General features: G+C 39.2%; 1 protein-coding gene across 15 annotated transcripts in view; it reads right to left on the minus strand.

The window, feature by feature from the left end:
• INPP4A (inositol polyphosphate-4-phosphatase type I A) overlaps nucleotides 1–22,765 on the minus strand; it is a 140,442-nt gene that overhangs the window by 23,695 nt on the left and 93,982 nt on the right. For 9 of the 15 annotated variants that reach the window (XM_076359127.1, XM_076359162.1, XM_076359171.1 and 6 more), the window contains 11 exons: nucleotides 21,728–21,881; nucleotides 20,641–20,731; nucleotides 19,814–19,961; nucleotides 15,996–16,126; nucleotides 15,536–15,640; nucleotides 14,617–14,725; nucleotides 12,899–12,916; nucleotides 10,106–10,289; nucleotides 8,519–8,737; nucleotides 7,103–7,376; nucleotides 3,785–3,817 (listed from right to left, as the gene is read on the minus strand). In XM_076359127.1, the coding sequence (XP_076215242.1) occupies nucleotides 3,785–3,817; nucleotides 7,103–7,376; nucleotides 8,519–8,737; nucleotides 10,106–10,289; nucleotides 12,899–12,916; nucleotides 14,617–14,725; nucleotides 15,536–15,640; nucleotides 15,996–16,126; nucleotides 19,814–19,961; nucleotides 20,641–20,731; nucleotides 21,728–21,881 (1,466 nt within the window). The remainder of the gene's footprint in view (nucleotides 1–3,784; nucleotides 3,818–7,102; nucleotides 7,377–8,518; nucleotides 8,738–10,105; nucleotides 10,290–12,898; nucleotides 12,917–14,616; nucleotides 14,726–15,535; nucleotides 15,641–15,995; nucleotides 16,127–19,813; nucleotides 19,962–20,640; nucleotides 20,732–21,727; nucleotides 21,882–22,765) is intronic. The other 6 variants (XM_076359243.1, XM_076359217.1, XM_076359234.1 and 3 more) reach the window with 6 other exon arrangements.

The following is a 22,765-nucleotide window of genomic DNA, read 5'->3' on the forward strand; positions in this document are numbered from 1 at the left end:
CTCAGTGAGGTAAGACGATGCTTATCTCCCATTTGCAGCATAGGAACAGTAAGGCAGAGAGGTGAAAAATTCATGCAGATACTCTTTTAAGTGTCCTCTGTCTGCTGAGTGGCTTTGAAGGCTTAGAGCTAGCAGCAAGAAACACTAAGTATAGTGATTTAGATGGGAGTTAGCCAGATCCTTGGAAGTCGTTCGGAGCTTGACTTCCACTGAAATACACAAGATATGTCCCAGAGGGACTCTGTTCGAGGGACTCTGTTCAAGGTCCTACACAGGAAGCACAGAAATGAAACTGGGTTGCCAAAGTCCTATTTTAGTACCCCAAACATTGTGCCTTCCTCCTCCCTAAGAGATTGCTCTGTCTTAAAATGTCCCACAAGCTCAGTTTCTTTTCTTTTCTTCTTTCATCTTTTGTCTTAACCAACCACCAATTTTAAAAACCCATTTCCATGACTGTACAAAAAAATATTCAGATGCTTTACCAAAATCCATTCTCTCTGCAATATAAAAAGAAAATAGAACAGTGCTTTGGTTTTGCCCTCCTTAATGTAAGGTTGAAACAGAAGAGCACTTCTCTTTTTAAAGAGAAGGACAATGTGTTTTATTTTTAAAAAGCACTGGAGCTCGCAAACAGAACACACACAACCCACAGCCCAGTTGGCTGTAGGAACAAGGCGACGTACAGATCAGAACCTGCCTGAATGGGACACTTCAAGCCCCTGAAAGGAAGTTGTTTGGGATTTTGACTCAGACAGGACTAAGAGCTAGTAATAACAAACGTTTCTTTGATAAGCAGCCAAAGAGGGGAACTTTGGAAGTCTGCTAACAGAAACATAACTGACAAGATTAACAGAACTATCCTTTTTGCTTTTCTATGCAGTAGATAGATAACCTAATAAACTACACAAAGGGGAAGTTATTTGGCTCTGTTCCATTGCCGTAAAAAAAAAAGCAGGAAACATCAAAAGAACAGGCAAGGAATTATAGCTTGTCTTTTATATTCTGTTAAGTATTTTCTCTCAAAATAAATCAGATGCCATAACATGGCCCCGTGAACACTTAAAAAGCAAAACACAGATGATACTAACAGTGTTTCTCTTACTGTATTTAAGAGCTTTTCTATAAACAAATGAGAATGACAAAAAGAACTGAAAAGATCTTCCAGCACATCATCATCATCTCATTGCCTGGATATATGTATATGTATATAGTTATTAACTCAGTGGAGATTTAAAATTGTAGTGTATCTGGCAGCACTTCCTTTGAAAGATATGTTTATCTGGGGTAATCACAAAGTATACTGGTGGTATACCAGCCTGCCTGAAGATAAAGCAACTGTTAGATGGGTTTTTTTCTCCCAACGCTCACACACAATGCAGCAGCTCCGGGGTAATGAGCAAAAATCCTCTGTGTTGTGTATTCTCTTGGTTTAAAGTTTTGGCCATGAAAAAAACAAACCCTTGTCAGTCTGCAAAATTCTAAATGCTTTTTGCTACCTACTTCACAGAGGTCTCACCTATGTTATTTTATTTTTTTAGTCAATGGAAGTTGCCATTAACACTAAAAAGGAATAAAAGGAATTGCACTCCCAGGCTCAAATCAGGTTGGAACATTTCACTGGCAGCATTTAAATAAATGTGAAAGGACTCTAAGTGTTCAACTTTTGCCTGGATTTTTCTGTCCTTCTGTCTTCCCCTCATTAATTTTCCTAACAGAACTTTATTACTGAAAGTATATTTTCTATCAAATCAATCAATGGCACCTTCAAACACCACGAGGCACTAATTCTAATGTGAAATCTGCTCTGAGCTCTGCTCTTACGTTCTATGAGATGACCAGAACTTTTTAAAACTGTTATAGACTCCACTGGGCAGATTCATAGGTAGGATGATTTGGTGTAGGGCCTGAAACAATGGAGATGCAACAAGTTGTTACAGATTTACAACAGCCAGAGACCTAGTCCAAGCTAGCTGTTGGTATGTCTGGGACACAAATCCTGCTTTTTAATCAGAGTTTTCTAGTTCATGTTAAAAGTGATTCCGTCTAAAAACGGGCATTGTACAAACTGGGAGGATGCCTGTCATTTGCTTTGGGCACTTTATATTGCACAGCAAGAGACAAATCCTGCAGTCTCCGCTCAGACAGCTACAACTGAATTCTGGCTGGTAAATAAGGGCCAGACTTGGCCCCACAAGTCTTTGCTATTTTTCTTATGACTGCTGCTGACCACAATCATACCTTAATGTATACTTTGAAATGTGGTGTTTTGAAGAGAGAGAGAGAGATGCTGGGAAGGCCTATGAGTTCACATAGTGGACCTTCTCTCACTATACACTACTGACTATTTTATAAAAAAAATAATGTCTTGTTAAGAGAACCTAATACGTAAAGCCTATATAAATCAAGGATGTAATGACAGGTGGGAAAAGTTTTTGCTTTCCCCCCCCCCCAAGAGTCTCTCTTCTCCAGAGCAATAAAAATATTATTAAAATAACTGTCCTCCAGAGCCTTGAAAAGGTATTTTTAGTCTTTTCGTATTAAAAAAATCCTAGCATCCATAAATCAAAGTACTGGACACCCGCAGTTGCCCTTGGTTTAGGTCAGGGTTGCAAGGACTCATGATCTCTAAAAAAGAGAATTATTAAATAAGTGGTAGTTGCTTAGCCCTGATCCAGTAAAGTATAATCGGCAACCCACTTAAGCACACAGTCACATTACATTTGGCTTCAGAGGGAAGCAAGCATTAAGTGCTTCACTACACTGCAGCTTCAGCCACTTAAGTTTAAGGTGCAGTTTTGGGTACATCTGGGTACCCAGTTGGGGTAACCTGACTGCTTTTAATTACTCCCATCTTAAAAATAAATAAATAGCATTCATTTATGCACCACATTCATATTTTGCAAAAACTAAAGGGATGTTCCAAGAACTAAAAACTTGTGGAGTCTTTTATTGACTAAAAACACCTTCTTAGTGATAGAAGGAAACAGGGTGGACAGCTGAGAAGGACATTAATATACTTCGTGAAGATGAAAATCATACCTGCACTGGGGCTTTATTTCCCATTGGTTTCACTAAACCCAGGAGCCCATGCTGTAACAGTTCAAAGACTGAACCTTCACTGAACTCAGATTAAACTGCTCTCAAATGGGAGAAATTACAGCCATCTAGCTGGGAGAGAGTGGTATTACAGCGGCATATTATTCAGACCTTGTAAATGCAACACCAGTGTGCGGAAGTACAAGGAGAGAGGAAAGGCAGCTAACAACGGGATGAGTCTCCTAAATTCTGTATTCTGAAACATTAGACTTGCAGTGCCCAACACTGCTTGGTGCATACCCACAACACAGAGATTCTCCGTCAGCCTTGTTGACTGCTCCATGTTCTGCTCAAGTTCTCATTCAGAAAGGCCAGCTCAACAGCACATATGAAAGGGCATGTCTGAAATGTCTGAAATGTCAGATTCCCAGAGACTTCAACGACATTTGGAACAGGCCTCAAATCATTCTCACCCACAACAGTTTGCTAAAACACATCATCTGGAGAAACCAAAGAGACCATGAACAAGTGCTCTCCCATACCTGGACATGAGAAGTTACCAGATATCCCCTTGCACTATTATTTAGGAAAATAGTAACTTCTCAATATGCTTAGGTAAGTCATGTGATATTGCAGAGCATTACCATTTGAAAATGGTCGACCTTAACAGCAAGGCACTTGTTCAGTTGTTAATTATGAACCAAACCCTGTGATTTTCAGAAGAAGCAGAAGCCATGAATGCACATACCTGGGCCAGATTCTTCCGGAGCAGGGCTGCAATCTGCACAGAAATGGAGGGGCAACATGCATGATTAAGGAGCAGCAACACAGTCTAAACATAAGCAACTCAAATGCTCAATGCCAGGGTTCTCAAACACTTTCACCCAGGGAAGAGGAACTCAGCAGAGATACTCCTTTGCCTGCAGGCACCACGGGCATGGGCTGTCTCCACCACTCCACTGTTTCTGATCAGAGGAACACCTGGATGGGGACTTCGAGGAAAGCCAGTACCTGCTAGCTCAGGGGCTCTCTGTGGATTACCAGCAAGTGCACTGTCAATCCCCAGCGATCCACAGGGCACAATTTGAGAACCACTGGTTTAGTGCCATTATAGAATAAGCTGGCAGTAAGGCTGCTAAACAGAATAGCAAAAGACTAGCAGTAAGTTCAATGCACTTAACAGAAAATGACGTTAAGGCACCCACAACGCAAGAGTAATAAAGAAACAGTAATTTGCTATCTTAGACAAATTTCTGTTACACAATTTCTGAGATAGTTAACCCAAGCATTAGATTCTATATTAAGGGCTGAAACCCTCACCAGTGAAGCCTGTGAGTGTTCCACACTCACTTCAGTGGGAGAAACAAGCTGTCAGATGAAAACACACTGCAGTGCAATGCAAACAGTAAAAAGATAATACATGCCCTGTTATAGCAAGTCTTGCATTAATTAAAAGTAGCTTATTAAGCTAACAGGATTTAAACTTCTGTTGTTTATATCTAGATTCACTAGTCAATGAATTACGAATTTGAAAATAACAACAGAAAATATCAAATTCAATTGTATGCATTAGGACAATCAGCTGAGCTAGACAATCCAAGATAAAAACCTCTCAGTAAATTAAAACTCATTGTGTTCATTAAAGAAGCTGTATGCCCCCATGCAATTTTAGTAATGAATACCTAAGCCTATAACAAAAATAAATTTTAAAATTATTTCTTAAGTCTCCCTTCTACTATTTCAGGCAGTATTTTCTTTCACAAATATTCATTTCTAGAGAGATCCTCTAAAGTCCTTCAATAACATTCTACTGTCCTTCTCTTACCAATTCTGGAACAATCTTGGTTTGCTGGTTTTTACATTGCTTTCAGAAAAATTTCTGGTGACTCTTTGCTCAGTGTCATTTATCCAAAACTCAGAATTACTAACAGAAAAAGTGTTAGTTCTTTGAATACATGACAAGGAAAAACTTTAAAATGTTGCAATGCTGAACTTAGAGACAGGATCTTCTTTGACCCTCAATTTTTTCCATGGTCAGTTGTGGAAAGTGACAGTGAAAGGGAATTAACAGGCCAGGTTTGGTGTGGAATCAAGGAAAGTAACTCAATGGGAAAATACCCACTGCTTTCAGTAAGATCAGGGGTTTTTTTTGTAGTATTGAACCTGTTCCTCTGTCAAAAATACTGACCATTAATTAGGAACTACATCTGATGAGAATGTGATCAAGTACTCAGCTTGCCCTGGCTTACAATAAACTCCCCAAGTGCAATTCAAATTGCTCATTAAGACCTACGAACAATGTTTACACCAGATACCTAAGAAACAGGATTCCCTCTCCAGGATTTTTTAAGTTAAATTCACCCAACATTGGTTGAGAGTCAGACTTCGGATCTGGTTTTTACACTTAAGTAGCACTGGGAAACGGCAGCAAGCCCGTTAGCTTTAAAGCTTGCGACTCTTCTTGATTTAATGTTTCTGTCCCAGGTTCTGTGGATTAAGTGGAAAGAATTGTTTCCTATTTTGGAGGAGCAGCAGGGAAAGGTTACAGAACTCTTGGTACAAACAAACCCTTTGGTAGGTAAGTGCAGCTAATTCCACTTTTATATGGCATAAGTATCGAGATCCAGAGTAGATTTAAAAGATAGACTGAAAATGAAAGAAAATGATTGTTCTAAGGTGCTTTCAGCATCGAATTGTCTTGGGAAAAGCTTCTGATCTCATCCACCACAGATTTTTCCTATTCTTTTTAATATTAAAAAAACACAATTTTAATCACTGATATGAAGGTGCATTGAAGTTTACTGATAAAACTTTCATGTAAGTACATATAAAACTTCATATAAACTAGCTAGCAAATAAAAACATTTAAAGGTATCAAACTGGTAGAAGAAATTTAGTCAAAGATTAATAGAGAACACATTCTGAAACAAGAACCAACTCTCCTATTCCTTTATGATACACAAAAATGTCAGTCTAATCTAGAAAAAGATGGTCATTTAAGATACTAAGCAAATCATACGTAACATGTACAAAGCTACACAAAAATATTTTAACATTTATTTTAACTTCCTTCTTGCTTTCTTTTTCTTAAGGTACTGCCTTCCACTGCAACATTAACAATGGGATGGACATGAAGTCACAGATACACATAAGGGTCAAAGGGCCATCAAACGATAAGACAGAACAGGAAAAAGGAAATGAAAACACAAATCAATCTTTCTAGAGCTTAACTTGGCACACCTGCCCTATTAAATGGCCAAATCATAGTGACCACATGTAAAGAATGTAAGAATAAGTCAAATAAGTCAAATTTCATGTAAATGAAATAATTCTGAAATTTAATGCATGGCTGCAAAACTGTCAACCTAAACTGATAAGGGTATCTTTCATTCACATGCTCATGGCATTATGCTGGATTCAATCCAGCACCCACTTTACCTCAAATTTTGATAGGATTATTCCACTGAGAGCTTGCACTGCCAATTCCTACCTTCCAGCTACAAGAAGTCTAACTAATTGGGTGCCTCAGCACCACAGCTTTTGACAATTTGGTTTGAAATTTGCTTTGAACTCCAGTAGGTTCATCCAAGTTCAGCTCAGTCTAATGGGACTGCTTGGCTCCCCTCCTGTGCTTTGGCAGCCCAGCTGGGACCATTAGTGTCGCAGTAGTGCCTGCACTCCTCTCCTGTTTTATTTATCTTTTACAGAGGTTCACTGTAATAAGCTTTGATTGCTGCAAAGAAGCTGAAGTCAACAGGAAAGCTACCAGAGGTGGTGTTTGACATATGCTAACCCAAACACCTGTTTTACCAGCTTAAAACACCCAGTGTGAAAACCAGATGCCACTGTCATCAATGGATTTGGCAATGATTTCAGTGGGATCAGGATTTCAAAGTAAGTAATGGGCTTAGCAGCTCCCAGCACACCAGCAGCCCTTCCTGCCTGGCATCAGTGCTTAACACCACCACTGAACTAAAAACACATGGAAGGATGTAACGGAGGCTTAGGAATGATGCCAGCGCACAGGAAGAGAGCAGCAGTGAGAAGCAGTGTCTGGCATACGCACTTGTCTTTCTGAGAGAATGGCATGCACAGGATGGTGTGGATGAAGGTGGTGGTGAGGATGATGAAGGTGGTGAGGATGATGAGGTCTCATTTAAATCTTCTGGATTTATCCAGTAGGCACGAGTGTCCCGATTACCTTTCTTACTAGTACAGCTGATGTCGCACTGGAAAACATCTTCACAGCTGTCACTTTGTAAGCGCTCCTTCTGGAGAAGTTTGTCCACTCTCTGTATAATACACTCCAGACTTTTGTCAACATTCAACCAAACTTTCTCCTTAAAAGAAAACATTTATTTCTCAATTTAAAAAGAAGAGAAACATTGGGTAACAAATCCCTTGGCAATATATTTCCTCCTGTGATTCTAGTCACAATTCCTCTGCAAAGTTTCCTCTGAGCTATCGTGTTTACCTTTGTGCACACTCAAATTCTGGATATATAAACAATGTATACCAGCATGTCAACAATACGTAGCAACATGACTCGTGGTAAGTTGCAAAGCTATTTTCTAAGTACATTTGCTGAACAATTTTAAGTGCCTCTTCCTGCACTATTATTTCAATTTCCAGTTGGCACTACTGTTTATTCTTGAAACTCATGTTTGACATAATAATTGGATACAATCACACATCTTTTTTCCTATAACTCAGTGAATAACAGATAAAATTACTGTATTGTATTGCTATCTACATAACTGAATTGGCTTTATTCGTATCTCATTACTGTGAGTTTGACTGTAAGTCAAAGTATGCCAAAACAGTTAAAACTAGCAAGGATCCATTTCCAAAATTAATTAGATCTCATTTTGAAATTGGTATTTCACAATATTAATAATTGTTTCAACTAATCTCAACTATTTCTGAGATTTAATTAACTTCCGTTTATATTACACAATGACAGAATTTACACAGCCCAATTCTCATTTCAGTCGGCAGTGTGGTAAGGAAAACCATTTAAATACTCTGTGCAAACAGTTTTAAAATGCTGTTCATAATCAAAACAGAGATGGACTGCAAGTTCTAAATATTTAGACGAGAATAAAAACCAGGAAGGCTGAATTGTATAGCTAACACATGCAAAATATGCCTTATTTTGCAGAAGTGTAAAAGCCCTTTGTATACGGTCATTTTTTTACTTTAAAAGCTATTTACTTTCCCTTGGAACCGACTTCAGAAAAGCCATGCACCTACTGTAACAATTTCCGCTGTTTGGGAGACTCAGAAATATTTATTAAGGCCTGTTTTATCCCCATGCCAAGGAGTAACTGAGCACAGGATAGAGGCAACATCTTTACCAATACCTCCAAAATACTCATCCTATGCATATCTGGTGAGCAGTTACAGAGCTTATAAACAAAAGAACACAGCAAACAAAAACTAAAAAGAAGAAAATATTCATGGCTCCACTAAGCAAACGTACCCATTCCTCTTCATGCCAATCCACCTGCAGAGAAGATCGGCTATTTCTTCCTGTCCATCTGGCCACAAGCGTATCTTGATCATTCCTCAGCATCACTTGCTCCCCTTCTCCAGAGGTTGGAGATGCTTTTGAAGCTATATAGTCTGGCCTTGCAGCATTCAGTCCGTGTATTGAATTTGCCAACAGCTTGCAGTCACAGACTGTGACAAGTTGCCGAGTCTAAAAAGCAATAAACCCCCCAGATTTTAACAACTTTTCATTATTCCGTATACAATTTATACTATATTCTTTTGCAGAAAGAAAAAAGAAGAACTAGTATTCTGTAAAAGAAACTAACTATTGTTTAGGAGTCTCTAAGGTACCTTTAAAATCATTTTACAGAATGGCCTTAAAAAGTGATATAGGATACCAAAACAGAAATGGTACATTTCCAAAGTCTGTACTACTATATTAGCCTTGCAATTGTTGAAAACTTCACTAATAAACGTGCAATTCACCTTTATTTGCACTTCACTCTCCATTTGATGAAAGCTTAGGACAATGTGCAGACATTTTTATACCCCACACAACAGTTGCCACACCAGAGAGACCATGCTTAACCTCCACCATCCTCTCTGAAGTCATAACAAGACTTAAGAGGAGGGCTGAAGATATAACCCATCAATCAATGCAACTTATTCCCTGTCGTATTTAGTGGTGGTGTATTAAAGGATTTCTATAAGTTAGGTGAATACAAAATGTATCTGGCCTGCGTGTCTATTAAAAAAAGAAAACAACAAGCAAGCCCTTACTACATTATATATACACATTGTCCAGCTGTAGAAAATCCCACAGATCAGTTATACACACTGTACTCATTTAGAGTGAATATTGTAATAAATAATACATTTACATGGGGTCACATTAGTTTTTGCACTCTACAAAGTTGTACGCATATCCCCTCCACTGGGACAATTTATGGCAAGCTGAGTGGCCATTACTGCCATTTACAACCTTCAGACCTGCTTCAGGGACAGAAGAGGTCAGTAAAACCGTATTTGGTTTTTTGTCCCTGTAAATAAGATTGTGTTCAGCTGTGGGTCCAGTCTGGTTTCTGTTAGCACTCATCAAGAAATAACTGATTCACATCACTATAATTCAAGCAAAGGCTGTGTCACCATTATTCCTTATTTCACCAGTGGAAAAATACAGAATTGTTTCATCAACTTTTGCCCAGTTGCTGCTGCTTGACAGATGACTCAGAGGAACATTAAAAAAAGCAGGTGGTTATGGAAAAAAGGGTCTAAAAGAAAGTGAAGAATGCACATTTCTGGAATATGGTGAATGGATAGAGGGAACCAGAGGACATTGCTCTCCACTGCACTCTCAAGAGGAGGTGAAGGCAAGAGTGGAAAAAGTAAGAGACAACCTAAATAAAAAGCAGCAAATTTCAAAGGCTGGTCTGATTTTGCTTTTTCTTTAGGACTGTACACGTTACAATACGCTACTGGACAAAGTAAAATAGATGTTTCAAGAAAACCTACTAAAGATAGAGACAGAGGAAAAAAATACACTGTGCTTCAGTGTGGAAATGTGTTATTCTCCTACCTTGTCTGCTAGGATGGCAAGTGTTCTTTCAAGGCCATTAGCTGATCTATCCTTGGCAGCTCTTGAGAGCCTTTCTGCATAGTAACTGACTTGCGTTTTCAGGGTGTTGATTTGTGCGATAATTTCCTTTGCTCTAACAATGTCCTGTGGGATGTATATTATAGACTGGGAACTTGTTGAAGTGCTGAAAAAGAAAGACTGATCTTAGGGGGAAAATTGATCTAGAGGTACACACGTTACAGTGGCATGCTGGGAATTAATGGCAGACAACAAAAATTTACCTAAGCTAGCAGTGAAAGGCCAGTGGGCAATTGCGCAGCAGGAACGTGATCCTAGAGCCTTCTCTGCCTTTACTGAAAGCATTCAGATGCAGATTTACTAATCCCTTATGCCAAGGGGCTGTGGGCACAGCTTGTATACCAGAGGGACAGTTTTGCTGAGGAGAATGTGGGTGACAGATTTTGCCATCAGATACAGACCACTGTTTGCAGAGACAGCTTGCCCCACTCTCCCTCTCCTTAGGACACAGACACTTCACTGAGGCCTGGTTTACAAACCTGTTTTATCACATAGCTACTAGCACCATGAAAAGAAAATCTGCACTCCTTCTAACACAGAAATGCCACCCAGATCCGTAATGCAAACACTGTATTAACAAAAAATCCTTCTGCTTGTATATCCTTTCCTCTATTACAGGCCTGATTCAAGTCACACCAGCAAAAGCAATCTTATGATACATAAAAACCAAAGTATTTCTCCAGACTAATCCAAGGACTCCATCCTTGGTGTAGCTTCTGTTAGCACACACTTACTATACTAAACTAAGGACATGATAGAACTCTCCCTATTATAAACTCAGCTGTAACAATATAAAGCAATACCAAATTTTGGCCTTTTCCAAATAGTAAGGGAAATAAACTATACCAATAAAACATCTTTATATTGGGATACTGCAGCTCCACTAAGACTGCTTACTTGGCAGTGGAGGAGAATAGTTTATGTCCTGTAAGTTTAGATGTCTACAGAAGTTGCTTATCCAGTCCAAGACAGATGCTTGGACTCCCTCTGTAACTGCTGGAGAGAGAATAGCACTTCTAAAGGGTGGTTTAATCCTACCTGAGAAGAGCTGTTCACAAAAGCTGCCTTTTAGATCAGAAAATTACTTTCAGCTAAAGCTGTGCTCTTAGTTAACTATTTGGAACGAACCCACCACTACTCCCTTTGCCAGGCAATATGCTGGTTTTTTCCTCCCAGTAGGAAAGCTATACAAAGATCAGGCCTTTACATCAGCTCCAGCTGTGACAAGTGTGATGCCCGTTCATAACGTGGCATCAAACATGAGGTGACACCAATTGTATATTATCTTAATTTTATTCATTTTTTCCAGTCATGAATGACTTCAGCATAGTGACAGCACAGAAGAACCTACTGTTTGCACCAATCTCAGCACTGTTCGATGGACACAGCTATGCCGAGAGACTACACAGAGAGGAGTTTCTTTTCCAGGCACAGTTACCTCAGATCATGACCTCCGAGGAGCGTGAATTCCTCTGCTACCCCTAGAGCAATGCTGTTAATTTCTGCAGCGTGTCTGTGAGGTAAGACAGGAGGGTTGCGTGGGGCACGCTTTAAAATCATTGCCACAAATACCAGTTCTTGTCCCTTAACTGATATTAAGGCTAGCGGGGAGCTTAATCCCAGTAGCTGTCTTGAGCTCCATTACAAGAAAAGATGGGGGATTTGTTTTCAAAGGATATAATGCAGAGGTGATTCTTGAAAGAGTTTCCTTATTTGTGTCCCTCTGGTCACCCACCTGAGTGGAGCAGAGAACAACCACTCCCCAGTACTGCTACCCCATACAGCAAATTAATCTCAGCTTTCAGGACTTTCCCTGTGCATGATTTGTGCTCTCTATTGACCGGTGATCTTAGTGACAATTCCTCTGAGCAATTTCTTTCCACGACAGTGTGGTTAACATGCACAAAGACGTATTTGGCAGGAAAGGCCATGCAGCATATTGAGATCTGATTTAGAATTACTATATTTTTAATCACAAACATTTGCTGGGATGATCAGGGGGAAAAATTTATGGTGTAAAATTCACATATATTTACTTTCCAACCTGCAATTGCTTTTTCAAATGAACAGCTTTCCTTGCACTATATCAGCAAACTGTAACACAGCCTTAAACTCTCAGTGAATTAAGGGTTCAACCTTTAATATAAGTAAGTTAGAGCAGAACTTCTGCGCTGTTGAACCATCAAGTAATGTTTCCTTTTCATAGCACTGAACACCACAACATGAAGAAAAATAAACAAAAGTTAAGTGAAAATGTATAAATGAAGACATGGGTTACAAAATTATAAACCATGCCCAATCTATCACCATAAAGATTTTAAAAATACGTAGAGTTATCTTAATTATCTTCCACCTCTGGCAGAACGTTTCTCTCTCCAGGCAGTTTTCACTGGAAATAACAGAGGAAAAGATATAAAATTCTTGTGTTCTGATCTTCAGTTTTCTAACTTCTTATGATCAGAGAAAGCCAGGAAGCTAGCTGTTCATTACAAACAAACATTGCAGATGAAATGAAATTCATTCACACATCATGTTCCACAAAGCAGCTACAATTACTTAGAGCACAATTAGGGATGCCATGATGCATGACATTAAAAAGCCCTGCACACTTTAAAACACAACAGATCTTTGCCAAAGAAAAGAAAGAAAAGAAAAATAAAACAACCCAAAGAACAGAAACCCTCTCTACAGAACTCTCAGAAACAGAAAACTCACCAACACTCCTCATAACTGCTAAAAAAACAAAAAACCAAAATAAAATTAGCAGATTGTTAGCAAATACCAAAAGCAGAAAACAAAACAAAGGATGTTTGAGGAAATAACTTATTTGAGTCATCTTTTCAACAAGTCGTTGATCGTACATAACGATTAAACTTGTAAGCAAAAAACCACAGATTGCCAGATGCCCATGTGTTGTTCTGGGGAAATGTTATGGATGCACCAAGCACAGGTTTGCCAATGAAAGGAGAAAGAACTGAACAATATCTATGTAACAGTGAAACTGAGGAGATGGATCTCAGTTCTACTATACTGGCTTTTATGATAACATAGTACTTGAAAGGAAAGTTATTCTTCAAATGTTGAACCTGCAGTTTTCATGGACCCAGAAAGAACAGTTCTGTAAAGCTTACAGGAAAAGTACTGGATAGAAATTAAGCTCTCTGATCAGCTTAATTATTGGGTGAGGAAAAAAAAAAAAAACAAACCAAAAACAAAAGACATGGGAACTTAGATATTGCAGGAGTGAGGCCCACTTCAGTGGTTAAGCTGACAGAAGGAGGTTATTTCAGAAAGCAATAGTGGTATCAAAAGAACAGGAAGGGTGAGCCTAGCATACCAGTGTTTCCAGGTTTAGTTTCCTCTAGTCCCATCCTAGTGCACTCTGTAAGTCAGGAATAATTACACCAGGCATATTTTTGCACCAATCTTTTTATCAGTGCATATCTGACTGATGTTCACAGGATGCTGCTATTCACTTCTCCATTGCCAAAACTAATTCTGCAGTTGGCAGAGCCTGGTTCCCACGTCACTCTCTCTTCCCATCAACTCCAAATCCTACAAATCCTTTCTTTGGAAGGGCATTATCAAGGTCTCCTTTTCCCTGGCTGCAATGACTCCTTGTCCTGCTGCTCTCATTGTTCCTTAAATTCTCCATACTGCAGCAAAAGTAATGCAGACCCAGACAGCATTATCTCTTCCTTGGGAGCTGGAGTGGGTGCCATGCAGATCTCTCCCTTTAGCATACGTGACCTTCCCAATTTCTGCCCCTTCCTCTAGTACACACGGTCGCACTTCCAGAGAGGTCACTAGACAGTCCCTGAAGACAGGACTGTGGAGGTCAAGTATCCTGCCTGTAAAGCAGAGTGAGGCCAGAGTCAGAAGCCTAATCTGTGCATAAACCTTGAGGCAGTACAGAAAAGCCTCCAGCAATAGTCCCAAAACTAAATCCAAGTTGTCAACAAGGAATTTGCCTATCAGTCACAGCTGTTCTGTACTAAAGAGAGTTCAGCAACAGGACCTTGAAGCTATGAGAGGGGTGAAAGTCTCCTGAAAATAATGGGTTGAAAGCATGATATAGCGCAGCTGAGGAGATTCTACAGACAAAATTTCTAATCCACAATTAGGCAGAACCCAAACCCAACACCTAAAATAGCTAAACTAAATGAACCAACAAGTATTCAGGAAAATTAAAGATTTCACTAAAAAGACTATTAGGAAGGGCCCATCAGTAAACAAACAAATATGGTAATATAAAGGGGAAACTGTTTTTCCTCTCCTTCTTTGGAAAAAAACATGGAATAATCTTCACATTGTATAGTAGAACTATTGAATGAAGTGCAACAAAAACAGAGAATGGAATGGTTTTCCAAATCACTGAGCATGGACCAGGAGGAAAAGGCACAATAACAGCTGACAACGACATTTCTACTTACTGTTTCTTTGCCTCTTCAAATTTATGCAGCTTTTTCCGCAAGCCACCCGATTTAAAGCCTTGACAATGAGCTGCTGGTGCTCCTATGGTGACTATGTCGTAGTTCTGATCTGGGATGGACAAAAAGGACTTACAAATGAAAGCTTGTCATCTTTACTGTGGACAAACAATTGTGGAAATTCAAAAGCTACTCTGAAAGTAATTTTTGTAAAACTTTGTGCCAGTGTTTTGAAGGACATGGAAAACTGAGTTGTTTTAGAGGCCCTGGAAATCCATCAAGTACTGTTGAGGTGAAAGAACCATACTTGAATGCAGGTCCTCTGTTTCTTAATCTAGAAGACTGACAGTGAAAAAGAAGCCTTGAACATTGGTGTTTACACAAAACCTGCCATTACTGGAATCCCTCGCATGGATACATGGGACAAGTGTGTGTCCATGGTTAGTGGGAATTACTGTTAAAAGAAGGGAAAAGCCTAGGTTATTTATGAAGAAACAAGCTTAATGTGAACAAACTGGTGTGATTTTGCATAACTGTACATGATGGTTCCAGAGAAAAAGCGCACAAGCTTAACAACAAACAACAGACAGAACCTTTGCTATTCTGCTACAATCCAAAATGACTGGAGAGGACACAGCAGCTTAATCCAATGTATTCCCTAGTACAAAGGCTGACTTGTGTCACCTAGGGTACAGTTAACTCCAGAACCTAGTTTTCCCACCTGTAGAATAGTGTTAATTATACTTACACCTCTTCTTTTGCAAAGAGATTTGGAATCTGAAGGTGCTACAAAAATGCCAAGTAGCACTAGTACTATAGAGCAGTAGTTTGTAGAAACTTGTCTATATGGTTGAGGATGGAAATAAAAAATGGAGAGAAAAGTAACAGAATAAGATGAAGAAAGAGAAAAAGAAACAAATACCTGATCCTCCATCATCCTGGACTCTCATTCTCTGTATATGCAAATTCGTAGGAACAAATTCCAATTTTTTATCAGCTTTCAAGCTACTGGCTTTAAATGAAGGACCTGAGAAATACAGGAGAAAAATAAGCATAAAACCCCTCTGCTTCTGCTCATGCTAAAATATTCAAGGAGTTTCATTCATCATTTGCTACATGCTGAAAGTGAAGCAGAGAAAAAAAAAAAGATGTATCTTTCTGTTACTGTTCATAATTGTTCTCTACTTTCAGGGCAAAATAAGAGAATGAATAAAGCAGACAAATATTCCCAGATCATTAGCAAACTCACAATAAATGTTAATAAAGAAATCTAAAAATAGTATTTTTTACTCATCAAACTAAAACATTCTGGGTTCCCAGTTTCAGAGAAGCACTAACAATCATGGCTGAGAAGTATCACATTATTATGGAAAAGAAATCACCTTTATACTGGTGCAGGTCAGTTAGATTTTCCTGATAAGTTAAAATAATTGTTTGGTACTGAGTAACTATTTGTCGACGAAGACTTTCCCAACAAGGAGACAGTTCTCCCAATTCTTCTAGTTCACAAACCCTAGGGAAAAAGAAAAAAAAGGAAAAAAGAGAGGTGTTTAGCTCCATTGTCCACTTGACCAAGAACGAGTTTCACACTGTATCAATGTAGCACCACCCTCAGGTGACACATTCTCAATTCACTCTGGTCTAACCTGGTCACCAGACTGGGAATGCTTCCAAACATACATCCCAAAGCACAGCTGTTGAGCTCTACCCCAAGGTACATAGGTTCCTCACAGGCAGAATACACCGTGTTCCCCCCAGGAGCCTCAGGTGTTGGTCAAAACCAAAGCTTCCCACTTTTCTGCAGGAGCTCCCAAACTATATGATGATTTGCAAATGATGGGCACTGTCATCATGTCAGGTGACTTGGGACAACAAGGACCTTTTTAGGCTACTCTACTGAACTTTGGTGGCTTTCAGATTAAATCAGAACTGTGACCGATCTTAGGTGGGAGATTAGCACCTATCTGACATTAGGTATAAGGAGTATCTGTGCTGGCCAGGTATCTACACAACAGTTTTCAAGGCCAGGCAGGGAAGGTCTAAGATGCGTAAGCATCAATAAGGGTTTGGAGACACAAAAGATGAGCCAACAAAACCTTCATCTGAGATTCCGGATTTTAGGCACTCAAGTTTCACTGTAGGTGGAATAAAGGACGACTAGGTACCCCTAGATATGAACAGGAAAACCCCTGGCTTTCCCATTGCACCCTGACTGCTAGGTTTTCAGTCACACATGGCAATCCTGTGTTACATACTGCTCCCCAACAGTGCTGCTGAGAAAATATTTAGTGTATTTCATGTCATGCTTGTCTTCTTGGATTAAAATACTATTTACAAGAAAGGAAGAAGGGAAAAAGTAAACAAGTCAACACCTGACACAATTCAACAGCACTTTACTCCAGAAAAGGTAGAACAATCATCTGTCAAAAGGATCCAGCAGTTCTTTTTGCAGTTCTCTCAATATCCCTAATCCATAGTTTTAATCAATTGTCTGTATATAATTTAAGACAGCATTTCACAGAACAATTTCTACTCCACAGTATTTAGGATATCAAAAGGAAGCAAATTTCCAAGAAAAGCACCAGATTGATTTGCCAATAGGCAACAGTGTAAACTATTATTTATCAGTGACTTGGAAAAAGACACTTCCAGTTTCATCTTGTAAACTGCTTCTGCGTAAGATGCTATTATGACCACCTTGTCAAGCTCCCTGCTCAAAACAAGCCATGCATTTGAACCCAGGTCTTCCTGAAGTAAATTCACAGCTTAGCACTTCAAGTTTACTTGTTTGTCACATAGGGCTAAGACAGCAGGGGATGTGCATGCCATAAATAATTAGGTAGTCAAAATATCCCCCCGGTTAGATGCTTCCTTTCAAAGAGCTCTGGCCCAGAAAGGCTTTATGTAAGAGACGGCAGTTGTGATTATCCAAGGACACTTTAAAAGTCACAAGACAGAAGCAGCTGTGCTCGTGTAGCTGTCCAGCATTCCTCTGGGCTGCAGCACAGAGAATGGAGAAAAGAGCGCTTGGCCAAACCTGAGAGATCCTATGAATACAAAGTGTGATTGTGCTATTTCCCACACTGTAACAAAATAGGGCACTAATTCAAAATGAACATGACAGTAACCCACCTTAAAGAAAAATAATAATTCATTAGAAATATAAAAGCACTGATGGAAAAGAATTCTGCGTGTCATTGAGGGTCACCTCAACTGAACAGAGAGAGGGAGTCTTTCTTGCTAATTACACCAAAGTCTTATTTACCTTTGAGCCACGCAATTCAGAGCATACAAAGTTGTATTAGCAATCACCTGGGCTGTTATTAACCTCCAACTGTATACAATATGCATCCATCAATCTCTATATGATTTTAGCAAGAGCCTCTGAGCAGTCAGATATCATGGCTAACGCCTTAAGAAACTTCACTGCCCACAGTCTTACAGGAATCCACATCTTTTTTCCCCATTCACCCTAAATTCTCCTCTTATTATCTTCAAGTCTTTAAACTACATCCATCACAGATGGCACCTGATGGGTAAGCCTGCCAACTCTTTACAATATTATGGCTGTACCTCGTAATGAATAGGTGCTTTTAAACGTACTCTGAGGAAAGCTGTAGAGAACCAAAGATATAAAATAAACTATGAACTATGAATAACACACGTCTAAATGTGTAATGGCATATCCCAAGCCCCCTCCATCGAGGTTGTAGCAGGATAACTACACAAGATACAGCATTCATTCTCCAGAATCTAAAATCTGACTACTCTTACTAAGTGCACATCACTAAAAAACAAAACTCAACAGCAGAAAAAAAAAAAAACAATGTGAACTTCGGAAACTCAGTCATGTCATGCATTCATTTTTCCATACATTACAAAAATTCACCGCCTCCTTCTTGTGAGAATTTATCGTTTTTGCAAAATATGAAGACACTTGAAAACACCATAGACTAATTCTGCCTGCTCATATGGATTGACACATGATTTTCTTTCACAATATCCCAAAGGAATTTAAATGTATTAATACAGGATACTGAGAGCACTAGATAGTTTTAATTAAGGTCAGACTTAATTAGGCCTCTAGGAGTGGATTCAAACATAGCTAAAATAAAAACCCAATACTCAGAAATACAGCTAAAATTCTTTTACCATCCCAACCTTGGCTTTTATAAAGAATACACAAACCATTGTGTTTGCAAACCACAGCCTGCAAATGTAGGGAAGTCATAAATAGGTATGTTGCCTGGAAGAGAGTTAATTGCTTCAAAAAGCAGCAAATTCAGAATAAACCTACAAAATGCTTAACAGATTTCCTTCTCCCTCCCACCGCTTCCTAAAATGAGAAAAAGTCATTACTGTCCTACAGTGTCTCATTTTACTTGCATTTGTTCTGTTTGTTTTCCATTCAAAACTACTCTTCTGACTCTCAAAGCCATCTCTTCACTCACTGAGAGAAGTCAGTGCTCCTGTCATCTATCTTTGCTTTGCTTTCATAGCACAGAAGTCAACTGACTTTTTCAAAGTTCACCTTCAAAGTGATTCTGGTTTTTCTTCTCTGTCTGCTACTCTAATTACTCACTCCTCTTCAGCTGGTTCCTGTGTTGTCTCTGTTCCTTCCTCAAAATTCTCAGCAGCTGGAGTTACTACTCTTTCATTTATGCTGTGTCATCTATCCAGACCTCCCCCCCACCTATGAAACATTGAGATATGTTTTATCTTTAATTCAAATTCATTTTTCTCTTTATATTAAAAATAAACTATGTTTAGAAAACAAAGTGTATTGAAGTATATAAATTATTATATATATAAAAAGATAATGTATTCTAATGTGCTGATCCTAATACAGTCACACGACTATGGAATAATATATTCTGTGGTCTTATCAATACTTTTGTGAGAGGAACAGATAACCTGTAAGTGCAGATAACTGCAGTATGATCCTAAGTGTTCACTCCGCCAACAGTTCTCTCCCATCATAAAATCCGTAAGTTCACGTTACCATACACTCAAGCCCGAACTCTGTACTCTGACATGAAATCTCATTCACTTTCACTGTAACTGTACAGTCAACAAATTGCTGCTTTTACTATTTTTTCTTCAGTGCCTCTGTGCATTAACACAGATATATTCCTTGGTAACTCCGTAACAGCCACATCCACTGCTGTATTACTGCACATGCAAACCGGTTCAAACTCACCTCGCTGCATCTTCTTCTAGAAGCAGCTTCACAAATTGCCTAGGGATGTGCAGCGACAGGACGCTCTCAGCCATCTGCTCCAAGATTCTCAAGTGGTTTCCATCAGTGGTTGGGAAGCGATACATTCGGCAAATGGCACCACCAAACACTAGAGAATTAAAATCATGTTGTTTTAGCATAGGGTTTGAGTTAAAAGTGTACAAATTCTCTCCTTTTTTAAAGTAAATGGCTTCGATTCACTAACGTGCTGTAACACACTGATGCAAAGATGTGGTTTAACCAGGCATCAGTCTAGCCTTTCCAAGTATGGTCATTCTGCAATGACCATTCTTCCAGCGTTTGCAGGAAAAGCCTCCAAATGATTGAAAACACTGGTAAGGAAATAAAATACATATTCAACTTTTGAACTACTTTTTTTTGTGTTTTGTTTTATGTACTGTGCATTTTCCTCTTATGCAATAACTTGCTGGAAATCTAATCTTTCTTCAAGAACTTTTTTTTAAAGCCACTGCTTTCCTCTGTCCCTCCCCTCACCCTCCAATGATTGCTTTGGAATAGACTAGCAAATGGCATGGAAATTTTTATACTATAGTCAACTTAATGACAAAGGTTTGCTTCTGCTGTTTTTACTATACAGATGATAAAATAAAATATGCAGATGATAAAATAATTTATTCTTGTATGACCCTCAGAGGGCTGCTCAATCAGCAGCCTGTTCCTATTCAAATGAAACATCTGCTTAAGCGCCCTGGGGCCAGAGGCAGACAGCAAGAGATGAGCTTTTACTGATGTCTAAAGCTTACTTGTTACAGCCCGCAGCAGCTTACCAGATTTCAGTAGTGCATCTTTCCGTAATGAAGCGTATTTGGATCTGATTCCTAAAGATTCTGTTAAACTTTCATCAACTGGCAACACAGTCTAAACAAAAACAAAAAAACCCAAACAGTAAAGAATAAAACTTCAGTGCCAGGGCAACGTGCAGTGATGACCCTATTATACAGACTTGAAAGGAATATTCAACACAACGCATGTTTAAAATAAATATTTCAGATATGTTTACTGTGGACAAAAACCACTGCAGGCTGAAATAATAAATCTACTTAAACCCTCCAATCTAAGCATTCCTACTTACTTCTACTGCACAGTTCAAAATGCTGTAAAAATTCTCATCCGGCCCTTCAGCTGGGCTGATATTGGCACAGCTCCAGAGCTCTTAAAGGTACTGCACCAATATGTGCCAACTACAGGTCTGGCCAGATACAAAGTGATACTAATCCACATTGTGACTGTGATACACAGATATGAGTGCAGTTATCACCAGGATATTCAGAACACAAGGTTTACAGAATTAGACATATGTCTAGGCTGAGAAAGCACTATAAATATCTGCTCTCAGACAAGTATTTGGGGATCACAAGAAAAGAATAATAATCCAGTATTCAAGAAACCTGTTCAGTTTTATTGAAATCCTTTAAGGTATTTCTTTTCTAAAAGTTGCCTGTGAAAATTCTGGAAATTCCCTGAGCATCCCCATCAGAGCTTTGCTTGATGCCACCTTCCAATTCACAGGTGTGCAATACCACATCTTTGTGAAACTGGTTATTAACGCACCAAGTGCACCAACATACAGTACCTCAAGCCTATTCTGATGAAAGGCACGAGCGCTTGAAGCTAAAGCTTAATCACTGTAAACTACAATTTTCCCCAAGACTTTTAACAAACATTAGCACCAAGAGCTCTGCAAAATACAAAACTGCTTCATCACCATTAGGCTGCTTTTTACAGTATTTTGAAATTGTAAAGCACTACACTAAATACCAAGATGGACAGGGAAGTTGACAGCAGATCTCAACTTATTTCAATACTACCAATCAATCTGCATCTTTCTGAAGCTGATACAATGCTCATACTCACCCTTCCATTAATTGTATCAGGTGACCTTGTCACTGGAGGCCTTTGGTCAGTTTTTTCCTCCATTTGCCATCCAATAACTGTAATGTTACCTACACGGTCACTTTCAGCTGACCTGCAACAAACACTCTGCATTGAGATTTTTTTGGAGGTAGACCTGTTTATCAACAAGGGAACACTTATAAAAGGCTATTAATCTTCAAACTTAATAAACATTTTAAACAGGAAGCTTTTCAACTTCATTTTACATATTTTTATAACGCGTTATTTCAACAGAAAAATGCTCCCCTCATCCTGCAGGAATGCTGTACAAACCCCCTAAGCGAAGGCAACCTAAAACCATGCATGTGTTTCAATACTTCTGTAAAAGCAGAAAGAGTTCAGATTTTACAGTTAGCCTGTTGTAGGCAAAAGCAGCTTAAATTGTGAACATTAGCAGAGAGCAGATAATTGGATGTACATGCACACGTGTGTGCGTGCCTGTGCGTGTGAATGTCTGCAACCGAACTTTTTAACTCTCAATCAGAAGGCTGCTACTTGCTAGCTGCAACTGGTACAGCTGCAACTGGTAAATTTTGATAATACGTGGACTAAACAGAAGTAGCACATCCCAAATCGTCCACTTAATAGAGAAGTCAGTCAAGGCCACATGAGGCTGATCACATCTTCTGCTTCTGCAGATAGACTATTTAGATTGGGAAAACTGAGGGCCTGACATTCCAGAAAGAAAAGTTGATGCTAAAAAGAAGAATCCTGAAAAGAAGTGGTCTAGGGAAGGTGGTGGTGAAGATTCTCAATGGAGGCAAGATGCCTGAGGTGGAAGAAGATCCTGGAGATCAGGGAGGTGCGTGGAAACAAATGCTGGGGACCCCCAGGGACCTGGCCACTAACAGCTGAGACAGGTCACTAACAGCTGAGGACCTGCACAGCACAAACTGACACAACTTTCTGCTCCACCTTCCCAGACCAGCAGTCATCTCCCTGCTGGGGAGGGAAGCTGAGACCATATGAACACATGACTGAGGGGGGAATGAGTGAGTG

The sequence above is a fragment of the Aptenodytes patagonicus genome, chromosome 1 (assembly GCF_965638725.1).
Source record: "Aptenodytes patagonicus chromosome 1, bAptPat1.pri.cur, whole genome shotgun sequence".
Classification (NCBI taxonomy): Eukaryota; Metazoa; Chordata; class Aves; order Sphenisciformes; family Spheniscidae; genus Aptenodytes; species Aptenodytes patagonicus.